Source organism: Aspergillus bombycis (genome assembly GCF_001792695.1).
Source record: "Aspergillus bombycis strain NRRL26010 chromosome Unknown contig00122, whole genome shotgun sequence".
In the NCBI taxonomy this organism is placed as follows: Eukaryota; Fungi; Ascomycota; class Eurotiomycetes; order Eurotiales; family Aspergillaceae; genus Aspergillus; species Aspergillus bombycis.
In genome coordinates this window covers 65557-92770 of record NW_019170124.1, presented here as the reverse complement: position 1 = coordinate 92770, position 27214 = coordinate 65557, and the positions used below count along the sequence as shown (strand labels likewise).

The window sequence follows — 27214 nt, the reverse complement described above, 5'->3', positions numbered from 1 at the left end:
GACGATAATTACCCGGTCGGTATGCAACCGGATTTTGTCCGAGTCATTTTCTGTGAATTTGCGTGATTTTTGTTGTCGGGTTTCATTTAACCGGGGGACGAAAAGTCACGGGGACGGCTGGCGCCGGATGAGGGCTTTAGTCCATGGCAGGGGGAAAGCCCTTTTGTTTTAGGGCCGAGGTGGTTGGTCGAGAAGAAATTACGGGGTAGCGCCCCGGAGATCGATGTATGTAATCGTATATTTGTTCTCTTTTTTTTTTCCTTCCTATGTCAATCGCCGATTGATGACCATTTTTATTCACATTTTGAAAATTGGAGAAATGACAATCCAAATTGTATCAGTTCACTAGTACACTTTCGAGATAATACAATGCCTATTGTGCGGAGGAGTGGGGGGAAATCAATTATCTGGATTGAGTAAATAAGTCCATTGCCGAATGCAAGCAGCTGTCAGTGATGACATTTTTTTCCCCGCATTTGATTCGATCGTCTGCTGGGTACTAGTATTGCATTTACAGACCGGTCGGTCAGGTAAATTTATCCTCAAGTTCACAGCAATTCATCTCCCAGGGGTCAATCTTTTCCCTCGAAAAGTCAGAGAGGAATTGAGATGGTTTTGTATGGGAAATCGAAACGAACTCGTGATCGGAATGCCGACATGTGAATGTCGTCATGGTCGGGAGCCTTCGAGTCCGAAATGTCCCTCGGCTGTCCAAAGAAAAGTCATTTCCTCAGTCTTGTGGCCAGCTCAGTGGATTCCATATATAAATTAAAGGAGAGCGAACATCGTACGGTTCTCGGAAAGGTGACCTGTTCTTCTCTGTCTCTCTCTGTCCCTTTTGGATTTCGGTGTATCATTATTACTACAACAATCCGGCTGTGAACTGATAGATCCTGCATTGGGAAATTCTATACGTTTTTGTACCATACGCAATTACTTTCCCTATACGAGATTTATTACCAGATTACTATTATTGTATGAGTTATATTTCCCCTCATTATTAGGTAACGGTTCTCCTCAATACCCCAACTTTTCTTATTATATTATTATTTCCTTAATTTGCCTCTGACGAATTCCTTTGGTGCCGTCGGGATTTCCAGTCTCACCAGGAATTTCTTTGCCCCGGTGAACGCAAGCAGCAAGCCGTGACCTCAGGTGGTGTGACCAGCTTTCGATTATTTTGTTTTTGGCGCCTTTTAAACCCCGTCAGCCATCATGTCGCCTCCGTCTACCTCAGCTTCTTCTTCTTCTTCCACCACTGCTCGCAATCGTCTCGCGTCACTCTCCGCTCAAATCATGGGTTCTGCCAGCCCGTCCGTCTTTTCCACCTCGGTGGTCCCTGCCGCCCCCGAGGATGCGCTCTTTGGTCTGGCGCAGGCCTTCCGGAATGACCCCTCCGATAAGAAAGTCGATCTGGTTATCGGCGCCTATCGTGATGACAATGCAAAGCCTTGGATCCTCCCCGTCGTGAAAAAGGTACGTGATGGAACCGCACAGGGAGGCGACGAGAACCAATGGAGCTAACCAGTCAGGCCGGTGATCTGATTCGCAATGATCCCTCCATCAACAACGAATACCTCCCTATCAAAGGTCTCCCTGAATTCACCTCGGCCGCCCAGAAGGTGATCCTGGGCGCTGACAGCCCTGCGATCCGCGAACAACGAGTAAGCTGTGCGCGGTCATTCCTTTCTCCCACCATTCTCTAACAGGTCGATTAGGTGGCCACGTTCCAAACCATCTCCGGCACAGGAGCCGTCCATCTGGGTGCCCTCTTCCTCGCCAAATTCCACCCCGCGAACCCCAAGCCCACCATCTACCTCTCCAACCCAACCTGGGCCAACCACAACCAGATCTTCACCAATGTCGGCCTCTCCCTCGCCACCTACCCCTACTTTGACGCTAAGACGAAAGGACTCAACTTCGATGGCATGCTGAATGGCATCCGTGAGGCCCCCGCTGGCTCCGTCATCCTCCTCCACGCCTGCGCCCACAACCCGACCGGTGTCGACCTCACCCAAGACCAATGGAAACAGCTTGCCGTCGTCATGCGCGAGCGCCGCCACTTCCCCTTCTTTGATACCGCATACCAGGGCTTCGCCTCGGGCGACCTGAACCGCGACGCCTGGGCGGTGCGATACTTCATCGAGCAGGGCTTCGAGCTGTGTGTCGCGCAGTCCTTCGCGAAGAACTTCGGTCTGTACGGTCAGCGCGCGGGCGCGTTCCATTTCGTCTCGGCGCCCGGCGCCGCCGCCAAGAACGATATCGCCAATGTGGCCAGTCAACTGGCTATCCTGCAGCGGTCGGAGATTTCGAATCCCCCGGCATACGGTGCGCAAATCGCCAGCCGCATTCTGAACGACGCCACCTTGTTTGCTGAGTGGGAGGAAGACCTCCGGACCATGAGTGGGCGCATTGCGGAGATGCGGAAAGGCCTGCGTGAGCGTCTAGAGGCCAAGGGCACGCCAGGCACATGGAACCATGTGACGGATCAGATCGGCATGTTCAGTTTCACAGGCTTGACCGAAGCACAGGTCAAGTTGTTGCGGGAGAAGTGGCACATCTATATGGTAAGTTCACCGCTCCTCATGCTCGGTGCCTCGCGATGATTGGGCCGGGTACCCGGTCGGCATTTCTTGTCGGGTCTCGGGGTCAGGCCACCTGGAACGATCCAGCTAACCGTCATTGCAGACCAAGAACGGCCGAATCTCGATGGCCGGCCTCAACACACATAACATCGACTACTTCGCAGAGGCAGTCGATAGTGTCGTCCGGGAGACATCGTAAAATTTTGTTTCCTTGTACCTGATTTCATTGATGCCATGTCCACTTTGTTCGTCATTCAGATAGCGGTTATATATCCCCCACATATAGATAAGGTATCTGCGTCACTCGTGAGAATTAATCATGTAGTATGTATAGTACAGTATGGAAAATACACCCCATGGTGCAACCATTTCCCTCCCACATCACATCACAACGTTGAAGAATCTAGAAGATAAGATCCCAAACAATCAATGAAGTACACAACCCAACTGTGCCCCAGAAGACCGCCTGCGCTGCACTCCGCCGCTCACTCGCCCTCTTTAGCTCCTTATTCCCGCGCCCGATATTCGTCTGCGTCGACGCCGCATCCGTGACGAGTTGACCGATATACTCCTCCTGCGTCGAAAGATGCGACACCAGCGTCTGCTGCAGCGATGAGATCTCCAGCAACGACTTCTCCGCATTCCTACTCAACATTAGCCCAGTCCCACCTTCACAAAACCACCACCCAAACAACACAAGACCAGAGGGATGGGGGAAACATACTGGACCTTATTCAAGGTGTCCTCGTAATACCTGACCATGGCATCATTCTCCGCCTCGAAAAGTTGCAACTGCTCCGCCGACAACTCCTCCTCAATGGCCTTCACCTCACTCTCATCCATCGCAGCCCCCTTCAAACCCACCGTATCATCCACCCCAGCCCCAGAACCACCACCACCAGCAGCAGCAGAAGTACGAGCAGTAGACCCCCCAGTCTCAACTTTGAAAAGCACACTCCTCTCCCTCTCGCTAACCCTCTCGATTCTCCTCTCCACCAACCCCCTCTGCAAAGAAACCACATCCTCCAAGCCCCTCCTCAAAAACCAAATCACACTATCCCTCACAACCTGCATCACCCTCACCCCCTCTTCCTCCCTAAGCTGTTCCTCGCTTTTCCCCTCTTCACTCTCCCCATCAAGCGCCCCAGACCCCGCAGCCCATTTTGCAAGGACCCGCCCCGCAACCGACCGCCCGTATTTCTTCCTCAGGATACTCGTCGCCGTCTCATGCCGGAGGGCTTCGGCGCTGGATAGTGTCGAGATCGAGTTACTCAGATCGTGAAGGACGAGGGCGGTGGAGGTGTCGATTTGGTCGCGGTCGGAGTCGCTGAGCGGGGACCCTGCTTCCTGTTCCCCTGGCTTTGTCTTTCCGGTCGGGGATGAAGGCTTGTGGCGGGGGTGTTTGGTGAGAGAGAGATACTGAGGGCGGATCTTGTGGAGGTAGGTTGTTAGGTTGGTTGTGTGTTTGTTCTGGTTCGGCATTCCCTTGTTAGCTTGGGTTTGAGTTATCGTGCTGGTGAGACTTGAACTGGGACTGGAATTGGAATAGGGAATGGATAGATTCGATCTAGAGTGGTGTAGCATACAATTCGGTAAGCTTCCTTCAGGAACTCATCAGCCGGCGAGGCTTGATTGTACGTTTTTATTGGGATGGCCGGGGATTGGCGTTCGAGGAGGATAGCGTTGAGGGCTGGCGTTAGGTCGGTCATCTTTCCTCTCCCTCTTTTCCTTTTCCTCTTCTTCTTTTTTCGTAGGGGGGGTTTTGGGGGTTGGCGGAGTCGGAGGTTGTTTTGAGGAATGATTATGTATGCTGATAGCTGGCACGTTGTTATCTGGTCCCGTGATTTCGGCCATCCATAAATCTAGTGCAACTGAGTATGGAAGCGGTTTACAGAAGCCTCTTCCTCCGGAATACAGTAGTAAATTTGAAGCAAAAAGCTTTATTTCCCTTGAACTATTTAGACTCATAAGACGAGGGCACCAGTTGCACTATTCTGGCTTGATCTTCTGATTCTTCTTGTATTGTATTTTGATCTTCTCCTTTTTCTCTCCTTTCGGCAGCAAAGCCGTGTTTTGCCCTAAGCTCCTTACTGAAGGAATATATGTATTATAACACGGTACAGTTAATATTTGAACATTGCTAAGATCAAACATGCTTTCTCCAGCTCACATAAATTCATCATATTCATAATTCCAGCGATCCTTCCAGCTCAGAGGTGCAATTAGAACCCTGTCAATCTCCCAACCAGGCACACAGTGACAAGACAGTATACCAAGCATGCATCATTGATAATTCACAGAAGCCCCACCATCAACCAACAACTGCTCCCCAGTCACATATGCAGACAAATCACTAGCAAAGAATACAACCGACCTGGCAATATCATCTGGATACCCCAGTCTCCCCAACGGAACTCTACGAGTCATCCATTCCCTCTTGCCATTAGCAGCCAGATCGCGTTCATTCATCGCCGTCTGAATCGTCCCCGGCAAGACGCAGTTGTATCTGATACCATGCTTCCCAAACTCCACCGCATAGGACTTGGACATCGCGATCAGTGCCGCTTTAGTTGGGCCGTAATGAGTCAAGTTCGACGAGCCGAACCTTGCAGTGATTGACGAGATCGACACCACGCTGCCCCCTCGACCTTGTTGGATCATCTGCCGCGTAGCCGCCTGCGTGAGTAGATACGCTGCGGTGAAATTGACGTCCATGTGCTTCGCCAGCGACGGCTTCGTGACCGAGCTGGCTGGCGTAAATTGGCAGATCCCCGCGTTGTTGACCAGCACGTCGATCCGCCCGAATGCTGAGACGGTTTGGCTGATCAGGTCGCTGCTGGCGCCGTCGGAGGTGAGGTCCCTTCCGATGATGGCGTGGGAGGTCTGTTGGCCGTCTAGTATCACGGCCCCGCCTTGCGTGAGCTCGTTGTGCAGGGACTCGGCGTCTATAAGACTTTGCGTGTCACCGCGATGGTGCAGCACCATCGTGGCCCCTTCCTGCGCGCACCGGGCTGCGATTGCTCGTCCGATGCCTGAGGAGCTGCCGGTCACGGCGATGACTTTGTTTCGGAGTAGGTTGGCCATTGTAGGGGTTTGGATCAAATTCCGGAGGGGAGGGAATTGGACTAACAGTAGAGCGACGTTATATTCATGAGACCCAAGCCAATGTCCCAAGACACAGAAAGAATCATGGCAATCCCGGTTATGGTTGGAATTCTATACACCCCACCCCGTGAGTAGACCATATACCCATTCTGTCAATCACCTCGCACGGCCGGTTATATACAAGATACCCTAGCGCAGTCGGCATAGCATTAAATATAAACCATGACAGTCAACCTGAATTAGCACCCGCACCACAATCTATCCTAGTAAAAATGGCCGTCAAACACATTGTTGCCCTTCGCTTCAAGCCCAGCGTCCACTCAGCCACCATCGCAGAGGCAAGTGCTTACCTCTACCATGCTAGACTCCAATCAAATCAAGTCAGCTAAACTAATATAAGCAATACAGGCATTCCAGCGACTGCTTGCATTGAAGGACGGTTGCATTCTTCCTACTACGAACAGACCATATATCCAATCGATCTCAGGGGGGCAAGATATGTCTATCGAAGGGCGCCAGGTAAGCACATCGACGCAGTCTTAGCCTGCACGAAAAGACACGCTTATAGATTGCGGCGGCCAGAATCTCTTCACTCATGCCTTTGTGGCGGAGTTTGATAGTGTGGAAGATCGCGATTACTATGTTCGGGAGGACCCTTACCACGCTGAGTTTGCACGGAGCTTGCAGCCACTTATTGAGGATGTGCAGGTCTTGGATTTTATTGTTTGAGTTCGGGGGTGGTAGATGCTTCTGCTATTTGGACTGGGTTTGGCACTATCTAAGATTTATTAAAGAAAGACTTCATGGACAGGTAGTGTGAAATAACCTGTTGAGTCTAGAGAGTGATACTAGAAGTGTTGGACTCAGAACACTAGATAGACTTGAAAATATGACAGGAAACTTGAGATGAATGTCGAAGCGCTGGATCCCCCCCATGTAGTCACTGCCATAGATATGATACTTCCAGGTGCCTTTCGGAAGAGGATCTGACTTAGGGCAAAGGCACTACCATATAGTAAGCCTAATATCTGTTCAATGCCAGCCACACTGTCATAGCCTTTCAGGTCACGTAATGTCGAAGTCCTTCTCGTAGTAACTAGCATTTAATATGCATATAGCCGGGGCCATAACCTACTTAGGGTGTATACAGACTTGGTCATATCTGATCATTTAAATATGTACTCTTATACTCAGTGACATGATATACAACTTGCTCATCCGATACAGTCAGACTAGTCTTTTGTTAAGTATTATCACTCAAGGACATAGCATATCATCATCGCAATGAGTTCCAACCCCCCAACTAGCTTGCAGGCCATCTTGCAAAATGACTCTCTCACAAAACAATGTGCTTTGATTGGGCCAGATTGGACAGAAGGAGCCAAACACTTCCCCATCATTGATCCCGCCACCGGTCAGGAGTTTTCGCAAATGGCAGATGTTGGCAGAAATGCAATAGTGGAGGCTATTAGCCATGCTCATCAGGCCTTCCAAACATTCGGCCAAACATCGGAGTACGAACGGGCCGCAATCCTGGAGAAATGGGCCACGTGAGTTCGACAGAATGCGAATGATCTGAGCAAGATCCTCACGATGGAGAACAGGAAAACACTAGTCGAGTCCAAGGCTGAAGTCTAAGGCGCATCCTTCCTCGACTGGTTCGCAGAGGAGGGAATTCGATCCCACGGTAAAATGATCTCTTCACAGCATGCCGGGAGCAAGAATCTCGTCATCCGGCAGCCGGTGGGCGTATGCGCCATCATTGCCCCGTGGAACTTCCCCGTGGCCATGATCACTCGCAAGCTGGGCCCTGTCATTGCCGCCGGATGCACTGCGGTGGCCAAGCCTCCCCGAGAAGCATCACTTTGTGCGACAGCGCTGGCCCATATCGCTCTAGAAGCTGGGTTGCCTACCGAAGTCGTCCAGGTCACGCCCTGTACGGACCGCGTGGCTGTTACAGAGCTGTATACCAACCCCTTAGTGCGCAAGGTCAGCTTTACAGGATCCACAGACGTCGGAAAGGTAATATCCGAGCATGCCGTACGGACCATGAAACGGATCTCCATGGAGCTGGGGGGAAACGCGCCGTTGATTGTGTTCGACGATGCCGACATGGACGCGGCTGTGGAGGGCGCCGTCATCTGCAAGTTCCGATGCTCCGGCCAGACCTGCGTCTGTGCAAATCGCATCTATGTTCATCGTGCATGCCACGACATCTTTGTCCAGCGACTGTCGGCTCGTATACAATCCTTCAAGGTCGGTCCAGGCCTCTCGCCTGACGTCACGCACGGCCCATTGATTAACCGCGCGGCCGTTGAGAAGGCCCAAGCCCATATTGACGATACTTTGAACAAAGGTGCCACCCTGGTTACTTGGGGGAAGACTATGGATGGTTCAGGCGGATTCTTCATCGAGCCTACGCTGCTAGTGGGCATCACTAGCGAGATGGCAGTGGTGTGTGAAGAGACATTCGGGCCTTTGGCGGCGATCACTGTAGACGAGGTTATCCAGATGACCAATGCTACAGAGTACGGCCTGGCAGGCTATCTATTCAGCCAGAGTATGAACACCATTTTGCGTGTCTCGGCGGCGTTGGAAGTTGGTATGCTCGGAGTCAACACGGGGAAGATCAGCGCCGCGGAGGCTCCCTTTGACAGCGTCAAGGAATCTGGATTCGGGCGCGAGGGTAGCAAGTATGGTTTGTGGGATTATCAGGTTCTCAAAACCATCACATTAGGTGGCATGTGTTATCAATTTAGGTGGCCTTGTCAGGCATCAGTCTCAGAAACTCCACGTGACCTTCTATATTTTGCCCTAACTACTTCGTGCGGTGGACTAAATTAACCCAACAGACAATACTTCCGCACTCTGTATACAGTTCTGGATCATATAACCAGAGCTTTTGAGACAGTCTGAGCTCTTCGGATATCTCTACTCCGGGATATGCGATACTAGCGAGTTCTGTCTACTTCAGAACTACTGATATCTAGCCAAGTCGCAGCTGGCGATGGCCATATAACCGGCCGGTTATATATATTTGTCAGCTGGTTGATGAAGTCATCCCCTTCAATACAACGTGTCAATTAGTTATAAATACACACTTGGTGAACTAGGTTTTAGAAAATGATAATTAAATGCTTACTTCAGTTTCTCAGGACAACTTGGAACCACCATGCCTACAAAAATCTTCATCACCGGGGTCACCGGTTACATCGGCGGCGATGCACTCTACCACATCCACCAGAACCACCCTGATTTCGAATATTCGGCCTTAATCCGAACCGACGATAAAGCCCGCAAAGTTCAGGCGCAGTATCCAAAGCTGAGGGTAATCATTGGCGATCTTGACGATACCGAAAAGATTGCTCGGGAAGCTGCATGGGCAGATATTGTGATTCGTATGTCTAGAGAATCTGGAAACATGGAATGATCTTCGTTAACAGTGGGATATAGATACGGCCGACTCATCTGATCATGTTGTCGCAGCCAATGCGATTGCTGAAGGAATGGTTCAGGGCCATAGTCCTGAGCGACCAGGGTATTGGCTACACACAGGCGGGACCGGTATTCTGACTTATTTCGACTCAGACGTACGGAAGGTTTCCGGAGAGCCGGATGAAAAAGTGTTCAATGACTGGGACGGAATCGACGAATTGGTCAATCTACCCCCGGCAGCCTTCCACCGGAATGTGGATGAGATAGTCTTGAAGACTGGGGTTGAATATGCCGACCGTGTTAAGACTGTTATTGTATGCCCTCCCACCATCTATGGGCCAGGCCGTGGTCCTATTTCTGGCCGTGGTCGACAGGCCTATGAACTTGCGTCGTTTATTTTAAAGCAAAAGTATACGCCACAGATCGGGAAGGGGTTGGCCCGGTGGAATAACGTCCATGTCTGGGATCTGAGCAGGCTCTTTGAAGGACTTGTACAGGCTGCGCTTGACCCCACCAGGGCCAACGACGATGAGATCTGGGGTGGAAAGGGATACTTCCTGTGTGAAAACGGGGAGCATATTTGGGGGGACCTGTCCAGGTTGATTGGCCAGCAGGCATTTAAACTTGGTTACCTTGCGGAGGCACCTCAGCACCAGGAATGGTCTCTCGATGAGGCCGTCAAATCCCCTGCTGGGTTTGAAGCTGCCAGTTGGGGCTGGAACTCTAGAGGCAAGGCTCTAAGGGGAACCGAGGTGCTGGATTGGAAACCACAGGAGAGAAGTTTGGAAGATGAGGTGCCTGACCTCATTCGCTCAGAGGCTTCTAGACTTGATTTGTAAGTTGTGAGATGAAACGCATATGATGTCTTGGAGACGTAGCAATCTCTTGGGACTTCTTTAGGGAATAGAATGGTTAGATTCTCGCTTTTATTGTGTCTAGATAGAGTATTCCTCGAAGCCAAATAGACATTCAAGCATCTCACCCACACATTAAGACGGTGGTCCATCCACACCCCTTGTAGCCCCCGGACAAGACTTCCTGGCGCATATTATGATGAATTCTGCTTATTGTAATGTTCCGATGAGATCAGCCATTATGCCTCCCTACCAATCATATGCTCCTAGACTTACAGCTGGTATTGTGACACCTAGTTGTTCCATATATATGCCTCTAAATCTAAGTACCCTGAAATTCGAGGCCACCAACCCCATCACACCCTCACTATTCTGAGGAATACATACGAGGGCAGACACTGTGGAACTATACATATCGTTTTAAAATTACATCAATTCCTGGATGTAAGGCTCTACAACTAGCGAATATCGAAGGCAGCTCAGGGGATGTATCACTATCCTTTGCATAATACACCGTCTGAATTTGATATTTTCCTCCTAATTTGAAATAGAATGATTAGGCTACATACACGGAGAAAAAGGAATATTGTTTTCATGGATTATCATATACTATGTCTGAATCATCCTTCTGGGTCCTAATGCAATTATCAGGACCAAAAGCGTCAAGCCACGAACAAGGAAAAGCGTTGATATGTCCAACAACTAGTAAGACACAGATGTCCCACTGGCTTCACGGATAAATTCTCCAATTATACTCCTACCCTACATAGTCTAACTTCTGGTCTTTCACAGTAACAACACACTTGATAAGATCCGCTGGCTTAGATAAAGTAAGATCCAATGCCGTCGCTGCTTCTGCAAGATCATATGTGTGTGTTACCAACGACTTCAGGTTAACCTGGGCACTTTTAACAAGATCAATAGCAGCTGTGAACGTGTTTGTATATCTCCACAGCGATAGCAAATCAACCTCCCGGACGGCGGCTGCTCCCACATGGATATTCTGTGTTGGACTCCCCATACCTACCAAAACAACTTTGGCCCCAGGGGATGCACATCCAATGCCGATGTTAACGCAAGATGCCACTCCTGTGCACTCAAACACCACATCGGCGGGACCGAAGCCTTCAGACCGGAGGATCTCGGTTGACGTCTCATGCGCAACCTGCTCTGGATCTGATTCGGCTGACACGGTTGGGGTCACAATTTGATACGCCGCAGTGGCGACCGCATTGTCAGTTCCATTCTTTCCCATGGCAAAGTCAAGTCGGGACCTCTCGATATCCACAATCCCAATACGTGAGGCCCCAGCAGCTTTAGCCAGGCTTGCGCAGAGGAGCCCAATGGCCCCAGCACCAAGGACCAATACCGACTGGCCGATTTGGAGCTGAGACCGCCTGACAGCATGCAAGGCGACAGAAAGTGGCTCCAAGAGCGCAGCCTCTTCAAAGGAAATGGAAGGTGGAATCTTGTGCACAAACAGGGCCGGGTGGTTGTATACCTCCTGGAGTGAACCTTGGATTGGGGGGTTGGCGCTCGCAGACCCGGTGAACTTCATCTGTGGACATATATTATAGCGACCGGCCATGCAGATGCTGCACTTTTTGCAAGGCTGCTGGGGCTCGATGGCTACTCGGTCACCGCATTGAAGCTGCTGTACGTTGCTCCCAATGGCAACCACCTCACCGGCGGCCTCGTGGCCGAGGATCAGCGGTTCTTGGACAACAAACATGCCGTTCTTGCCGCTATGATAGTAGTGCATATCGGTGCCGCAGAGCCCTGTTGCTCGGATACGGATCTGGACTTCGTCTGGGGCTGGGGGCGCGGTTGTGCGCGTCTCCATGCGCATGTCATGGGCGCCATACAAGACGGCGGCGGTGTGGGTATGGGTTGTCATTTTTGCTCTGACTGTCATGATGATTGAGATAATCAGGATAACATAGAGATAGCACTGATCAATACACAAATTTAAGCACTCCTACAGATTGATAGGTAGTGTTTCTATGTTTATAACTATATATCCTCTTGCTGCAGCCGATATCGTCTTGCAGAACCGTATTCGGTTCGGTTGTATACCCTTCCTATCACTCCAATAGCCGGCAAAATGGAGAAAAGACGTATGTAGATGATCCTATCTCGGTTGTATGGACCCCAACCGGGCAATACTAGTAGTCTCTCACTACCCCGGACTTTACTTTCCCCGCCCTGCATGAAGCCCTCCAGTGATCAACATCTCCCCCCCGCTAGCTGTTTTGTCAAGAAAAGAACTGCCCCCTTGCTGGAGCAGTAGTCGCTGAGGAATTGCCCAGTACTGGCCTGGTGAGTGGCCACTGATCTGATCATAACGATACTGGAGATGGAATCTGGACTTCTCTCTCGATCCTGTTGGGACATACACCTCGCAGCCAGCTGTGCCGTATAGTATGTTCCAAGGACGTTGATCCCGAAACATCGCTTGACATCTTGCCACCGGCGGTGCAGGAATGTTTGGTCGGGGCAAATTCCAGCTGCAGTGATGCTGTACAAGACGAAAAATGGCGATTATATACCCATGCCTGTCTGAGGGTCGTGGTGAGATATTTCGAAAGCGTTGGTAGGCCATCAGGAAATTGGCGATTTGACATGATTTAATGGTCCTTATAGTGGTAAATATCTTGCTAATAAAATACACAAGCTAGCTGGGCCAGCGAGTATTTAAACTACAGCGTCCGGCTATATGCAGTGCAGAAGGCATTCTTTATAATAGTCTACTTATTATTATTTTTTCTTTCCTTTCTTGTTGATTCAAACGTATCAATCCATTCAATTTAAAGAATATTCCACGTAACGACATACGATAAAAATGTCCTGAGGCTGAGCGTCCTGAAACTTTGAAGTTGATGTTGATAGCATCGCACCTCAAAGGTTGGCGGTAACCTCGCCCACACGAGACTGTGGCTGAACTAAGATCTTGACATGAGAGGCTTTGCTGTGAATCAATTCATGAAAGCCCTTTTCGATTACCTGCTCAAGCGGAACTATGGAGGTGATCATCTTATGCGCCGGCAGATTTCCGCTCTCCAGTGCTTTCAACACCCCAGTAAAATCCTCCATTGTATAGCACATTCCACCGGTGAGTTGCTTTTCAAAGCAGCCGAGATCGTTCAAATTGACCTGGAGCGGTTTCTCGTGTATCGCCACGTTGAATATGGTCCCTCCCGGCCTGGTCGCGGCGATGGCCGTGTCCAACGTCGTTTGAAGCCCCGTGGCATCGAAGGCGACATCCACTCCACTTTCACCGACAGCCTGATGAACGGCCGACAGCACTGGATCAGAGGACTCAGATCCCTCTAACGGATCGACCACAACATCTGCACCAAATTGTTTGGCCAGCAATTTCCGTGACGGCGTCACTTCGCTGACCACCGCGCACCGAGCCCCCCAGACGCGAAGAAGCATCAAGATTGCAAGGCCAATTGGGCCGGCGCCCAAAAGCAGCACCTTCTGGCCTTTCCTAAAGCCAGAGGTACGGATGCAATGCCACGCAACGGCCAGAGGCTCCACCAGAGCACCGACCTGGAGCGAAACCGCATCAGGGAGGACGACACAGTTGAGTGCCCTGACAACAATCTCGGTCGCGAAGCCACCACCAGGAGCGCTGAACCCATATGAGGAAAAGCGTTTGCAGATGTTGCGCTTGCCCATCGCACAGGTGGTGCATGGTTCCATGTCGTAATGTCGGTCGTCGAGGGCGGGACTCACAGCGACCTTAGACCCAACCGGAATGTTGTGTACATTGGAGCCAACCTGGATCACGACACCCGACATCTCGTGGCCCAGTGTGACAGGCAGCTTTTCGCCAGTCCAGGGGTTCTGATCCCCCGGTTTGGGGGAATATCGGGCCTCCCAGATATTCGTGGATGTCGGAGCCGCAGATCCCGCAGTATGCGACTTGAAGGCGGACATCATTAGGTCCACACGGTCTGTGTATGTTAGTTGACTGGTCCAAGAGAGCCTGGACGGTGGAGATAGTTAAGTTCCGGGTGGATACCGTGGAGAAATACGTTCCAGTCTCAAGTCCTCCCGCCCATAGTATTGCAAGGCCGTGATGCTTCGGCGTGGAGTCGACATATTGTTAGTATCGAACAAAATTTATGCTGGCACAAATCGTCTGGTCTACTTGCAAGCTGAAGCTCATATATGAATCGCTCTGCCGGATTTCCACCCCAGATTTATTTCGCCGTGCTCACTATAAGCCATTTCTCTCTCTATGGCGGCGGCTATATGTATATACGATAGGCCTGTGATGTAGGACACCACCCCGGCTATATGACCCTGTTTCTCAGTAGTGAATTCTCGACTCGTGCATTGCCATGATAGCGCTCGGGTTTAGTTTTTGTCAACAGGGAAATGGGCATTGAATTCATCTGGGCAACTACTGTACACACTGACCATCGCTTGTTCCTGCCCCACATTGAAGCTAGATCGAATTAATAATGTATTGCGGGGGACTTGAGCTCCTCCGCCGTACGTTCATGGCCAAATAACTATCCGATGCTCAACCTCACTAGAGAGCCAGGCAGGGGAGATTAGACGGTCTCCTGGACGAAAGAAAAATAAAGCTAGAATAGAAAAATGCCGAACCGATCAGCCAGCACGAACAAACTGGCGCGGCCCGAATTCGAGCGGGGAAGGCGTGTAGACGATGCAACCAGAAGCGCATCAAGTGCGATGCCATGCTCCAGATGCCCTGTGCAAATTGCGTGCGCAGTGGCAATACAGACTGCATCCTGCGACAGACGAAGAGGGGGACTTATCCCCGTAAAATGGATCGTCACCAGGATTCCACCGTCGTATCTGGGAGGCCGCCATCACCTCTCTCAGAGAACTCAGGAGCACTCGAGGGGGAGAACGGAGATGTGGAATTAAACGAGAAAGACGACCTGGTAGAGGAGCAGGAGTCGCTTCTTCCTGATAGCAGTACGCCGCCGGCGACTGAGGATGATGCCCGTCGCTTTTCGTTCACCTACGGCGACGATGCATCGCCAACCTATCCCGATCATATAGCCATGTCTCGACCAGATGAGCATAGGTCCGACGAAAATGAGACTGGTCGATACCAGCGATTACCTACTGATCATAATGCCCGAGAGAATGTCTGCTCTCCCGTGGTGTCCCCGTCTGGCGTCTATCAATCATCATCTGGGACCATTGGGTCTCCGGGCACACATCCATCCGTCCATCCAGAAGGCAACGCCTCATCGTTCCGTGATCTTTCTTGGTCAACCATGTTTGACCACTTTCTCAACACTCGGAAGAACCCGAGAGAGTTTGTTGACAAATGCTCCATCACTTACTTGGGGGAGTCATTCCCTCTGGCCATCGTCCTGGAGGATCTAAAAGAGGGTGGCCGGCCTAAACTGCATCACCCAGGGCCGCCATTTCCAGAGAGAGAACCCCAGAGAGGCCCGCAGAATAGGTTACAGCCCGAGCATCTTTTGCCCGAGGACCTCGAATATCTTCGAATAAAAGGCGTCTTTGACTTTCCTTCAAAGCCCCATTTGGACGCGTTGATGACCGTCTTCCTCGAGCAGGTCTATCCATTGTACCCGATTGTCAATCAATTGGAGATTGTACAACAACATGCCAATGGAGAGCTTCCTCTTATCCTTCTACACTCTATATGTTTTATCGCTGCGACATTTTGTCCACTTTCCTTGATCTACCAGGCCGGCTTTCCCTCACGCCGAGACGCTCGTTTCTCCTACTATCGCAAGGTCAAAGTGCTTTTCGATTCGGGATATGAGATCAACAAGATCGTCATCCTCCAAAGCGCTTTGCTCATGTCCTTCTGGGGCGGTGGGCCAAACAACTACTGGAATTTTTACTCCTGGATGAGCACTGCTGTTACCGTGGCGGAAGGCATGGGTATGCACCGGTCGACGGCAACCACGAATATGAAAGTCCAGGATAAGAGCTTGCTCCGACGGCTCTGGTGGATCCTAGTAGTCCGAGACAGTGCATGTAGCGCCCTCGTGGGGCGGCCGTTTCGGATTGACATTAACCAGTCTGACACAGAGATGTTGACCACTCAGGATTTCGCTCATGATTCTGCAGATCCCAACTTTTTGCACACTCCCGAGCATCAGATGTTTGCCCTATATCAGATTGAAATCGCAAGGTTGTCCCTCATTCTCCGCGATGTGGTCATAAGTCGATTCTACCCTGGGAGCCCGCAAGTGCACCCGGTGGAGCTCCATACTCGGCTGAAAGACTGGAGAGACCAATTGTCCCCATCCCTTGCTTGGAGGGACGAGTCCGTCGATCCTCTCAATCCATATTCCACGACGCTATCCGTACAATACAATCATCATCTCATTATGATTTACCTTGGCCACGTACCAAACGATAGTCCCAGCAGACAACACGAGGAGTATGAGCAGGGCAATATCACCACCTCAGCTGCGTATGATATCGCCGCCGTAGCCAGCACCGTGGTCACAAAGTCATCCGTGCTTCGAATGCCACACGAGCTGTTCCATGGCATTTTCCTGGCCCAGGCGGTGTTCTACACGCAATTAAGAAGTAGCAACAAGCTTCTATCTCAACTGGGTCGGTCGGAACTAGTTAAATGCCAGATGGTTCTGCGTGACTCGTGTGAGTCCTGGGATCCCAGTCCCTGGATCATGCAGTTGTTCGATAACCTCTCCACAAGACTGTTTGAGAAAGTCCCTGCACCGAATGAACAAGAGGGGAATCCCTACACGATACCTAGCCGCAGTGACCCGCCTGGAATAAGCTCAATGATCACTTCCGACCCGGACGCGGGCGTCTTCAACGGTCTGTTCGGCTACGATCCATGGCAAAATGGCCCGATGTTGTCCTCGTTGTTTAACCTGCCCCCAGACATCCTCCTCCCCCAGTAATCAACACCAATGCGGATCTAGACCATGTGGGCCTGATGATTTGTAACGATCGGAAAAGGACACTTTACCAAGTTGGAATGATAACATCCGCTACATACACGCGCTCTATGTCAACCAATTACCTTCGTCATCCTCCCACCCAAAGTCCTGTGCTGTCCACCCCAATATAGTCGCGTGGCCATGGACCTCATACCGTAGGCCTTGGATATGGTTTGCAATGCGTAGTTGGCAGATGTCCCGGTGTGCGTTATTCAGCTCCTCCATTTCCGCCTGGTCCAGGGTGACTAAGGCAATATTGTCCTCAATGCGCGCCAACGAGATACTCTTTGGAATGACCGTTATGCCTCGTTGCACTGCCCAGGACAGCGAAACGACCCCTGCTGAGCAGCCATGACTGCTAGCTATTCTTTTGAATAGCGGATGCGTGAGAATTTCGCTGGCCCGTGTCGCGAACTCTGCACCTCCTCCCATGGTACTAATACAAGCAGTCAGCAATCCAGGTAGCCTCGAGGTTCTGGTACCGACTTACCTCCAGCTCATGACCTGGATGCCCTTCGCTTGACAGTACGGGACCAAGTTGAGGTTCGGGTTAAACGCATGCAGTTCCACTTGGTTGACAGCCGGAACGATCGTCGCCTCTGCCAATAAAACATCCAAGGTTTTCTGACTGAAATTGCTGACTCCGATTGCCCGACATCGCCATCCGACACATTTCTCCATCATCTTCCACGTCTCCACGAAGGTCGGCTGCTCCGTAATCCCCAACGGCTTTCCGTCAGGTGTCGCTGCACAGGGCCAATGCATGAGGAAGATGTCGATGTAGTCTAGTCCCAGCGCATCAAGGGATCGCTGCAACGCCGCTTCCGGATCATGATGCCATTCTCCCCAGAACTTGGTGATGACTGTGATTTCGCCTCGAGGGATCCCGGATGCGCGCACGGCCTCGCCGACTACAGGCTCAACGTGGTAATATTGGGCCGTGTCGATCAGACGGTATCCAGTGTGGAGGGCGTGGATGATCGAGTTTTTAAGGTTATCGTTATCCTTTGAATTATTCGTGCCTGTTGTTATTGTTGTTGCTATTATTATTGTTGTACTTCGGGCACCGAGTGTGATAGTCTTTTGAGCTGTCTTCTTACCTTGCCATGTTCCCAGTCCGACAGCAGGAAGGGCCATGCCTATACATTATATCTTAGCATTTCTGTTTCAGTCTTGATTCAGTTCAAGTACCATTATTAAGTGGAAAAGTTGTTTCGCAGACTCGTGGTGGCGACTCCATGGCGAGCACTTTGGGAGTTTGCAATGAAATTCAATCATGCAGGTACCAACATCGCAACGAGACATCTGTAGATTATATGGCGAACAGCCAAAGCACGTCGGCTATGTACTTATCGATTTCACATAATAAGACCCACTATACAGCAATGACACTCGCCAATCGCTCAAAGCTAGTACTCAGAATCTCCACCACATTTCCCCAAGGGTCCGCCACGTAGAGACACTTCGTTCCCTCCAAACTGACCATCTGCCCGATTCTTCGGCCACCCACGTCAGCTACGAGCCGTGCCAGTCCATCCGGGTCGGGGTCGGTCATTCAGATGTGGAAACCACCGAGGGCATACTGGAACGAGCCGGCAGGGGGAACGTGCGAGGGGTCGATGAACTCGAAGAACTCAAAGCCGACACCATTGCCGGTGGCCATATAAGCGATCTTGACTTCGTTTAAATCCTCTGGGTAAAGGTGAAAGATCCCAGCGTGTGGGGCCTCGGACCGCTTGATGTGCGTGATTTGGCCAATTAGCTGAAATCCGAAGACCCGGCTATACCAGGACACGACGGCCCTCAATGTGTGCCACGGAGACGGCAGCGTGGTTGATTCGGCGCAGTTGGGTACGCTGGGTTCGGGTTAGGTATGGTAGAGTACGTATCTCCGGTTTAGGGGGATATAGTACGCACATTGTGCGAAGCCATGTTGGAAGTAGTACTATTTGGGCTGTCCCACTGAGAGCCACTCTGCGTGTCTATATGGATCTCGTCGTCAAAGCCGAAAGTGTCCAAGTGGTCCTTGAGGCTGATAACCCGATGTTCAAACTGCTTCCTCCCGAATGATGGATACCTCAACGAGTGGAGAGGCTAATCCAGTTGGACATGGCATCCAGTTTGTATTTCCTTACTGGCCTCTTGAACAACCGCAGCTGTTAACAGGTTGATTGCTATGGGTGGTCAAATGGGGGAAATACATATCGACCCCTCTGGTAGCTCTCCATTTCTTGGCTTCTGGAGAAAAGGTCCCCGTGTCCCATCATCAATTCCATTCCCAGTGGTTGCTATCCATATCGCAGACTTCCTATATCCTAATTCCCACTACGTCAGAGCCCGGCAATATGGTTTATTCCATACCGGAGAGCAGCAGGGTTGTCCTTGGCCCGCTCGACCATACTCATTGGCACATTCCTGGAGCATAGTGTCACACTCGTTGACTGGTTTCATCTTCGTAGATCCGGTGTAGGTTATATGCGATCTGGGGCATTCCAAACTCTATACGACACCTAAATGAATTATGAGTAATATCCGTATAGCTATATCAAAAACGAAAAAGGACCGTCGTAAGCTCCAACATTTACCTAAACAATCACCTTAGCTACAGAACGAGACGCGGTTACTGTTTTCCAAATGAAGTTTATGAAATGGTTCAAACCGGGCTTTCCGGTCCAATTTGCCATTACCTGCACCTGCTTGGTGGCCTTTTTGCTGTAAGATGCAAACGACCATTAGTCTCAAGATGGATGCTGACATCTGGAACTCCCAGATTTGGCTATGATCAGGGCATCTTCGGAGGTCATCCCCATCGCTCCACCCCTTGACAATGGAATCCTTAACGTATCCAGGCATCGTCACGAACCCGGACTTTCTCCAGACTTTCAATCATCCCAGTGCCGGATTCATAGGCATCATTGGTATCTGTTACCCTACCCGCCTGGCGGGCTATTCTAACCGGGTTTCCAGTTTCGATTTACAATATTGGGTGCCTGGTAGGATGTATCGTGAACCTTGGAATCGGGGAGAGGATCGGACGCAGAAAGGCGATCCTGCTCGCCATGGTCCTGACATCAATAGGCGCTGTGTTGCAGTGCGCGGCGTTTGGTGTAGGCCGTCTTGCTCGGAGCTACTATGGCTGCTAACGATAAGTTGCAGGTGCCGCAGCTCATGGTGGGCAGGATTATCACAGGGATAGGTTAGTCGGATATCGTCAACTGCTCTGATAGTGGCCAACAGTACACAGGGGTTGGGATTGATTCCTCTACGGTACCCATGTAGTAAGACCTCCTATCTCTACTTGAACTCACATCGCGTGAAGTATGGTCGACCAATGCTCATCATTGGAAACAGTCAGTCCGAACTATGCAAGAGCAAATATCGGGGCCGTCTCGTCACAACAGAAGTGAGTTCGTACTAATTACAACTGCTTCGTTGTCAATGAATACCCCTGAGCCAGTGCAATAGGTGTTATTTATTGGACTCGGCATAACAATAGCATACTTCTTCGTCTTTGGTCTCAGCTTCACCGACGGCCCACTGTCCTGGCGTCTCCCCATCGCTGCTCAGGTGGTGCCCGCCCTGGCGATTTGTATTCTCGTCTTCGGCGTGCCAGAGAGCCCCCGATGGCTTATGAAAATGGGTAAGAGGGAGGAGGCAATCTCGGTACTGACCTATGTTATTAACGCGGACCCGGACGATGCATATGTGGCTGGAGAGCACCACGCTATGATGAGCGCAGTGGCTCTCGAGGAGGAGAACGCGTTCCAATGGAGGCACATATTCAAGCCAGACCCCCTCAGAACTGGATATCGTGTTGGTCTAGCCTCCCTGGCACTGTTCATGAACCAGGTAAGGTCTTCATCCCAGCAAGGTGTGCCAGCATCCCAGTACTCACCAAATGGCCATAGTGGGCCGGTATCAACGTGATCGTCTTCTACGCGCCCACAATTCTGGAAAACAGCATTGGTCTAGAGCGAACCGTCGCTCTGGCCGTGGCTGGGTGCGTCCAGTTTGCCTTTGTGGTCGGGTCTCTAGTGCCATCGCTCGGTCTGGACCGCCTCGGACGCAGGCAACCGATGATGATCGGGTCAGTAGGGATGGCGATATCCATGCTGCTGGTGTCCGTCTTAATGTCGTTCAACGGCACCGACAAGCAGGAGCACACGTCCAAGGCATCCATTGCTTTTCTGATCCTGGTTCGCCCCCTCCCCCAACCACACCTACCCAAGCTGCTATTAACTCATCGAGCAACTAGTACATGATATGTTTCGGCGCCAGCCTAAACGCCATCCCCTGGTGCTACAGCACTGAGATCCTGCCTCTCCGGGTGCGCGCACAAGGCACTGCGCTGGCGGTGATGACCAACTGGATCTGGGTGAGTGTGATAGATGATCATATAGATATCCTCAGTCACAACACTGCTTACGGTGAAGTGTACCAGGTGTTCACAATCGTCATGGCCACCCCCACTATGGTGGAAAGACTCGCGTGGAAAACATATCTCATCTTCATGGCCATGGTAAGCATGCCTGGATTCGTCATTGCAGGGGCGTCGTTCGACTCATGTTTTCTAGAACGTGGTCTTTGTCCCGCTTATCTATTTCCTGTTCCCGGAGACTAGTGGGCTTACGCTTGAGGATATTGATTATCTTTTTATGGACTCGCGTTCTATTACTGCCGAGGGCAGTGTGCACTCGCCGGATACGCCTGGGCTGGATGAGGTTGAGAAGGGGCCGAGTTCGGAGCATGTTGAGTGAGGTGTCTTTTTGTGTGGGTGGGTTTGGGTGGTGGAAACCAGGTATGAAATGACTGAGGATTATTGTAGCACCCAGTGTGCAAATGGTGGATTCGAGGTAGCTTTCTTTCTTGTGTTGAGGATGAATGAATCACATAGCCTTTCGAGGCAGGATGCTTCTCTATCCACTTCTAAATCGGTTACCATCCTTCTGAGAAATAGAAAAAGTAGCGAATTCAGGATATATAAATATAGTATTCAATAAATCAGAGACACTGGGCTTTCTATGTCTGAAAGACTTTTACGGCCTAGGAGTAGATCTGCTACGTTGGGACGCGCCTTTGCAGCTTCATCTCATACTTAGCATGCCATTCCCATTCAACCTTCTCCTCCACTTCATATAATCCTCGCTTGGCTCCACTCACTGCTACCCTAAATTGCTGCATCACCCTCTCAAACACGCGTGTCATAGCCTCTTGCCGTGCCTTCTCAAACGCCACCAACCGTGTCCCCAAGGTCCACCCTTCCCCAACTCCGCAGTCCTCCCGATACACGCCTTCCGTTGTCAGCGTCACCCTCAGCCGTACAAGCAGGCCAACGGTCCACATGCTACCATCCTGCTCGCAATACAACACCCTCACATCTCGTACGTCCGAACTCCATCCACCGCGCCCAAACACCCTGTTCGCTACGCGTATCACCTCGTGCCCCATTCTATCACTCAACTGCTGTCCTCTCGATATGCCGGCCTGCTCCTCAAACTCCATTTTCCTCCTACCACAACGAATCCACTTTCTTCCGTTCTCCTGCCTTTTCTCCGGGGGGGCGGCCTCCTTCTTATACCTTGCTTTTCCCGTCTCTCCACGTATTTCCCCTAGTCGCTTTACGTCTTAGTCTCTGCCTCTCACAAGCCCTTTTACCCCTCCATTGGGCCGTCCGTGGTATTATGGCCGTCGCTTTAGCCCGTCCCTCCATTCGAGCCCTGAATTTCCCATCTTCCGCGTTACCGCCACGCCTTTTTTCAGCCTTATCCGTACACCGGCACAGGCCCTCAGCCCAATCCAACCCTAACTGAACTAGCCACGTAGTGTCGTGTCAACCAACCTCTTTTCTTCTATCTTCCACCTACTCGCCCACAATCGGCCTAGAAGTAGATCTGCTATGTTGGGCCAGTAGTATAGTCCTTAAAAGAGACGGTGATTAACAATCGGGGAGGCAGAGTACGCCAACGCATGAAACAATTAAACTACTAATACCTAGCAAGACTCAGTAAAAGTTAAATAACACGATTTCACTTCCATAACTTGGAATGACAGGTAAGCCCCGCGAGCAGAACCACCCCAGCTAGCGCAGCCAGAGCAGCCTTCTTCAGAGGCTCACGGGTCTGCGGCCCGTGTCGCCTGTGATATCAAAATCCTCCCACCTCGGCCAATACAGCCGACCCCAGAACTTCCACGTGTGGTCGGGGTAGTTGGTCGTATTGCGGCCATTCGCATCCAGGTTCCAGTTCGAACAACCCGCCGACCAGACCATCGTCTGCAGCTTCGCCTGCACGGTATTGGCGTCCCGCAGCTCCGCCGCCTCCTTGACGTCAATCGCGGCAAAGTGGCCAGAGAGAATCGGGCGGAAGATCGTCTTGATCAGGTACTCGGCCTGCACCTCGTTGGTATAGATGACCGAGTTGTGGGCGGGGAACGCGTTCGGCCCGAACACGATCCCGAAATTGGGGAACCCGGTCACCAGGGACCCTTTGTATGCTTGCGCGCCTCGGGTGCTCTTCCAGTGCTCGTTGAGCGTGCCGTGGCGGCCGTGGACGGTGATCGGCGAGAGGAACTGTTGGATCTGGAAGCCCGTGCTGAGGATGACGGCGTCCACGGGGATGTCGCGCTGCGGGGTGCGGAGGCCGTGCGCGAAGAACTCCACGATGGGCTCCGTGGTGAGCTCGATGTTGTCTTGGTAGAGGCACTCCAGATAGCCGGGGTCGAAGATTCGGCGTTTGCAGCCGAGGGGGAACTTAGGGACCAGCACGTCGTGGTATTTTGGGGGCGACTTCTGTTTGATATACTCGACTGCGCCCTTGGTGGCCTTCTCGCGCTGAGACACGAAGGTTTGGGACTCGGACATGTATAGCGTGTGCAACGCGTCGGTGTCCTTCCACAGCTTGAAGCGGTACAGGCGACCGAGCAAAGGAGCATGTCGAAAACACCACTTTTCATATCCGGTGAACTGGCGGTTTTCTCGGCTCGTCACCCACTGGGGCGATCGCTGGAACTGATAGACCTGCTTCGCGTCTCTCACCACATGGGGCACGAGTTGGGCTGCGGAACATCCATTGCCAACAACTGCCACGGTTTTCCCCCGAAGGTCGTAGTTGTGGTTCCACCGCGCCGAATGCCAGATGGCACCAGCAAAGGATTCGTGGTTGGGTATGTCGCAGTCCTTGGGGATCGAAATAGTTCCAACACACGAGACCAGTATTTCCGCCTCGCGCCAGAAGGTGTGCGAGGTCTGCAGGTCACGCAGGTTCACCCGCCACAGGGAGCGGGCCTCGTCCCAGCGAGCCTCGATGACCTCGATCCCACAGCGCACATGAGGCCGGATCCCAAACCGGTCGACGGTACTGTTGAGATACTCGAGTATCTCGGGCTGCTCGGCGAACCGTTTCGACCAATCTGGGTTGGGGTTGAAGGAAAAGGAATACAGGTGGGAGTCGACGTCGCAGCCAACTCCGGGGTATGTGTTGAGGAACCATGTACCACCGATATCGCGTTCACGTTCATACACGATGAAATTGTCAAAGTTCAGGTCTTTCTTCAGACGAGCTGACAGCGCGATCCCGGCCACGCCACATCCAATGATGATCGCCCGGGGTTCCTTGGTGTGTGCAAGCATGGTGTGTTATTTGAGGGGAAATCGAGGAATGAAGTCCGATCGTCTGAAAGAACCACGTCCGTGTTGATATTACAATACTTATAACCAGCACATTCAGTCCCTTGTCTGGCCATGGCTTAGCTTACCGCTGCTTGACCTTGCTGAATATCGGGAGATATAACCGGGTGGCTATATGGCCAGCATCCGGCTATACCAAGCACCCTAGTATCACCGATAGGTTGGACGCTAGGAGTCATGTTCCCCACAGACATGGGTATATACTTATCTTTGGCCTCATGTGTAAGCAGCATTCAAATAAGGACATAAGGCCGGCCGTATATCGCCGTCACAGGACCTTGCATAATTCAGACATGACAATCCCCAACCAGCAGTCCAACATGAAAAGAACATCGCTTTCCGATAATGACCAGGCAGTCACCGACCTTCGAAGGCTGATCATTGATTGTTGTCGACAGAACGGCGGCGGCCATGGCGGATCAGCTATTGGAATGGTCCCGCTTGCAGTGGCGCTCTGGAGACATACAATGCGATTCAACCCTCGCAACCCCGAATGGTTTGATCGAGACCGGTTTGTTCTCTCCAATGGCCATGCTGCGATCTTGCTCTATATCATGCTTCATGCCGCGGGTTACCCCGAAATGACCATGGACGAACTAAGAAAATACGCCAGCCCCAAAACACCAGACCGCAACGGCCAATGGGAAGCAACGCTGTGCCATGGCCATCCGGAGATCGAAGTGCCAGGAGTAGAGGTCACAACTGGTCCGTTGGGCCAGGGCATCGCCAATGCAGTAGGGCTAGCTATTGCTTCAAAGCACCTGGCGGCCGTTTTCAATAAACCCGGACATCGGGTTATCTCTTCGAAGATATACTGCACCACTGGGGACGGCTGTCTTCAAGAGGGTGTGGCCCAGGAGGCAATGGCAATTGCCGGCCATCTGGGCCTTGACAACTTGATTCTCTGCTACGATAACAACCAAGTGACCTGCGACGGCCCCTTATCGTGGATTGTTTCCGAAGACACAAATTCCAAAATGCGTGCTTTGGGGTGGAACGTTCTTGATGTCTGGGACGGCGATGATTCAGTCGAAGAGATCCTAGCTGCCTTGCGACTGGCCCAGATGAGCACCTCCAAGAAACCAACCTTCATCAACATTCGAACCACGATCGGGTACGGCACCTCCAGAGCTGGGACTTTCAGATCTCACCACGGGACATACACCGATGAGGATGCGGCTCGATTTACCAATGGCGATGGAGACTCCGTCTCCCATTGCTTATCCCAGCAAACAAGGGACTTCTTCTTACCACTGATCGAACAAGGCAATGTCTTAGAATCAGGGTGGAACGAGTTAGTTTCCACGTATGCGGAGTCCTTTCCGCAAGACGCACAACATCTTCGTTCTCGTATTTCCGGGCAGCTAGATGTCCAAGACCTGTTGAAGACGATGAACCCAAATGTCGGAGACCCATTGGCTACACGACAATGGAACGGGGCCGTGTTCAACACACTGATGGACAACGTTTCCAGCATGGTGGCCGGCGGGGCAGATCTATGGAATTCCAACCAGATGGGCGACCAGTCCAGCCGCATACTTGGACGAGATCACTACGCGGGCCGTGTAGTTCGGTACGGCATTCGCGAGCACGCCATGGCAGCAATATCAAATGGCATTGCAGCGTTTCACCCGGGAAGCTTCATCCCAGTGACAGCCACCTTCCTCATGTTTTACCTGTACGCAGCACCCGGCGTGCGCATGGGCGCCCTTAGCCACCTGAGGGTCATTCACGTTGCGACACACGACTCGATCGGGGAAGGGCAAAATGGACCAACACATCAACCCGTGGAGGTTGATTCGTTGTTTCGTGCCATGCCCAACTTGCTTTATATTCGTCCGGCCGATGAGGAGGAGGTCATAGGTGCCTGGATGTGCGCTCTGGGTAATGAAAACAAGAACGTTCCCAGCATTATTTCTCTCGCGCGAGATCCGCCCAGCGTGAGAATCCCAACTACCAGTCGGGACTCCGTAGCCCTCGGAGGGTACGTGGTTTTGGAATTAGACAATGCCTTGGTCACGCTTGTGTCGTGTGGTTCAGAGCTTCAGTGCGCCGTTATGGCGGCGAGAAAACTGGCAGGCGAGCTAGGAATCCCGACACGAGTGGTCAGCATGCCATGTATCAGTCTGTTTGAGAAGCAAGCCGAGACATATCAGAAGGCGGTTCTGTCGGATAGTCCGCATATTGTGTCCGTGGAGGCATACGTATCCACAATCTGGGCGAGGCTTTGTACAGCCTCGATCTCCATGGATTCTTTCGGCTATTCAGGGGCTGGGTCGGCCAATTTCCGACGCTTTGGCTTGGACGGTGATAGTATTGCTCGGAAGATACAGCGACATGTTCAAAGCACCCATGTCACTGCGAAAAGATGGGTGCGACTAGAATAAACCCTCATCTGGAAGCTACATCTTGGTCTGAGTATGTCAATGAAAGCGGCCGGGAGGGCTCCCTGTGACTAAATTATGTCGGCTTTTGTACCCATCTATGCTGTTTACTTTACCTCGATCGTTTCTGAGGATGTTCCGTAGTTTCTCCATCAAGTATAACCCGGTACACGACATGTTCCCCTCTTCGTAGCTATCTGATGCAAAGGATATCCGGAAGCAT

General features: G+C 51.6%; 14 protein-coding genes across 14 annotated transcripts; 7 read left to right on the top strand and 7 right to left on the bottom strand.

Annotated features, from left to right (window-relative positions):
• Positions 1-1215: 1215 nt before the first annotated feature.
• ABOM_010243 (aspartate aminotransferase) lies at positions 1216-2784 on the top strand (the record flags this gene model as incomplete). The annotated part of the gene is made up of 4 exons (XM_022537371.1): positions 1216-1476; positions 1533-1664; positions 1719-2567; positions 2689-2784. 4 exons carry the CDS (start codon positions 1216-1218, stop codon positions 2782-2784), a joined length of 1338 nt encoding a protein of 445 aa, XP_022384776.1.
• Positions 2785-2988: 204 nt separating this feature from the next.
• ABOM_010242 (putative SNARE protein (Ufe1)) lies at positions 2989-4294 on the bottom strand (the record flags this gene model as incomplete). Its single annotated transcript, XM_022537370.1, has 3 exons — positions 2989-3229; positions 3310-4055; positions 4172-4294. 3 exons carry the CDS (start codon positions 4292-4294, stop codon positions 2989-2991), a joined length of 1110 nt encoding a protein of 369 aa, XP_022384775.1.
• A 574-nt stretch (positions 4295-4868) lies between these two features.
• ABOM_010241 (SDR family NAD(P)-dependent oxidoreductase) lies at positions 4869-5669 on the bottom strand (the record flags this gene model as incomplete). Its single annotated transcript, XM_022537369.1, has 1 exon — positions 4869-5669. One exon carries the CDS (start codon positions 5667-5669, stop codon positions 4869-4871), a length of 801 nt encoding a protein of 266 aa, XP_022384774.1.
• Positions 5670-5962: 293 nt separating this feature from the next.
• ABOM_010240 (Dabb family protein) lies at positions 5963-6419 on the top strand (the record flags this gene model as incomplete). The annotated part of the gene is made up of 3 exons (XM_022537368.1): positions 5963-6032; positions 6091-6209; positions 6273-6419. 3 exons carry the CDS (start codon positions 5963-5965, stop codon positions 6417-6419), a joined length of 336 nt encoding a protein of 111 aa, XP_022384773.1.
• A 555-nt stretch (positions 6420-6974) lies between these two features.
• Positions 6975-7328, top strand: ABOM_010239 (uncharacterized protein; the record flags this gene model as incomplete). The annotated part of the gene is made up of 2 exons (XM_022537367.1): positions 6975-7240; positions 7295-7328. 2 exons carry the CDS (start codon positions 6975-6977, stop codon positions 7326-7328), a joined length of 300 nt encoding a protein of 99 aa, XP_022384771.1.
• Positions 7329-7382: 54 nt separating this feature from the next.
• ABOM_010238 (nucleoside-diphosphate-sugar epimerase) lies at positions 7383-9964 on the top strand (the record flags this gene model as incomplete). Its single annotated transcript, XM_022537366.1, has 3 exons — positions 7383-8383; positions 8838-9088; positions 9144-9964. The coding sequence occupies 3 exons, from the start codon at positions 7383-7385 to the stop codon at positions 9962-9964; spliced, it is 2073 nt and encodes a 690-aa protein (XP_022384772.1).
• Positions 9965-10736: 772 nt separating this feature from the next.
• Positions 10737-11876, bottom strand: ABOM_010237 (NAD(P)-dependent alcohol dehydrogenase; the record flags this gene model as incomplete). Its single annotated transcript, XM_022537365.1, has 1 exon — positions 10737-11876. One exon carries the CDS (start codon positions 11874-11876, stop codon positions 10737-10739), a length of 1140 nt encoding a protein of 379 aa, XP_022384769.1.
• Positions 11877-12877: 1001 nt separating this feature from the next.
• On the bottom strand, positions 12878-14089 carry ABOM_010236 (2,3-butanediol dehydrogenase; the record flags this gene model as incomplete). Its single annotated transcript, XM_022537364.1, has 2 exons — positions 12878-13941; positions 14023-14089. 2 exons carry the CDS (start codon positions 14087-14089, stop codon positions 12878-12880), a joined length of 1131 nt encoding a protein of 376 aa, XP_022384770.1.
• A 695-nt stretch (positions 14090-14784) lies between these two features.
• ABOM_010235 (fungal specific transcription factor domain-containing protein) lies at positions 14785-16884 on the top strand (the record flags this gene model as incomplete). The annotated part of the gene is made up of 1 exon (XM_022537363.1): positions 14785-16884. The coding sequence occupies one exon, from the start codon at positions 14785-14787 to the stop codon at positions 16882-16884; it is 2100 nt and encodes a 699-aa protein (XP_022384767.1).
• A 105-nt stretch (positions 16885-16989) lies between these two features.
• Positions 16990-18163, bottom strand: ABOM_010234 (aldo/keto reductase; the record flags this gene model as incomplete). Its single annotated transcript, XM_022537362.1, has 4 exons — positions 16990-17359; positions 17414-17945; positions 18024-18062; positions 18115-18163. 4 exons carry the CDS (start codon positions 18161-18163, stop codon positions 16990-16992), a joined length of 990 nt encoding a protein of 329 aa, XP_022384768.1.
• A 315-nt stretch (positions 18164-18478) lies between these two features.
• Positions 18479-18855, bottom strand: ABOM_010233 (uncharacterized protein; the record flags this gene model as incomplete). Its single annotated transcript, XM_022537361.1, has 3 exons — positions 18479-18658; positions 18711-18779; positions 18841-18855. The coding sequence occupies 3 exons, from the start codon at positions 18853-18855 to the stop codon at positions 18479-18481; spliced, it is 264 nt and encodes an 87-aa protein (XP_022384765.1).
• Positions 18856-20254: 1399 nt separating this feature from the next.
• ABOM_010232 (uncharacterized protein) lies at positions 20255-21680 on the top strand (the record flags this gene model as incomplete). The annotated part of the gene is made up of 5 exons (XM_022537360.1): positions 20255-20326; positions 20389-20772; positions 20832-21119; positions 21179-21442; positions 21498-21680. The coding sequence occupies 5 exons, from the start codon at positions 20255-20257 to the stop codon at positions 21678-21680; spliced, it is 1191 nt and encodes a 396-aa protein (XP_022384766.1).
• A 1346-nt stretch (positions 21681-23026) lies between these two features.
• On the bottom strand, positions 23027-24550 carry ABOM_010231 (flavin-containing monooxygenase; the record flags this gene model as incomplete). The annotated part of the gene is made up of 1 exon (XM_022537359.1): positions 23027-24550. One exon carries the CDS (start codon positions 24548-24550, stop codon positions 23027-23029), a length of 1524 nt encoding a protein of 507 aa, XP_022384763.1.
• A 350-nt stretch (positions 24551-24900) lies between these two features.
• On the top strand, positions 24901-26994 carry ABOM_010230 (uncharacterized protein; the record flags this gene model as incomplete). Its single annotated transcript, XM_022537358.1, has 1 exon — positions 24901-26994. One exon carries the CDS (start codon positions 24901-24903, stop codon positions 26992-26994), a length of 2094 nt encoding a protein of 697 aa, XP_022384764.1.
• Between the last annotated feature and the right edge of the window lie 220 nt (positions 26995-27214).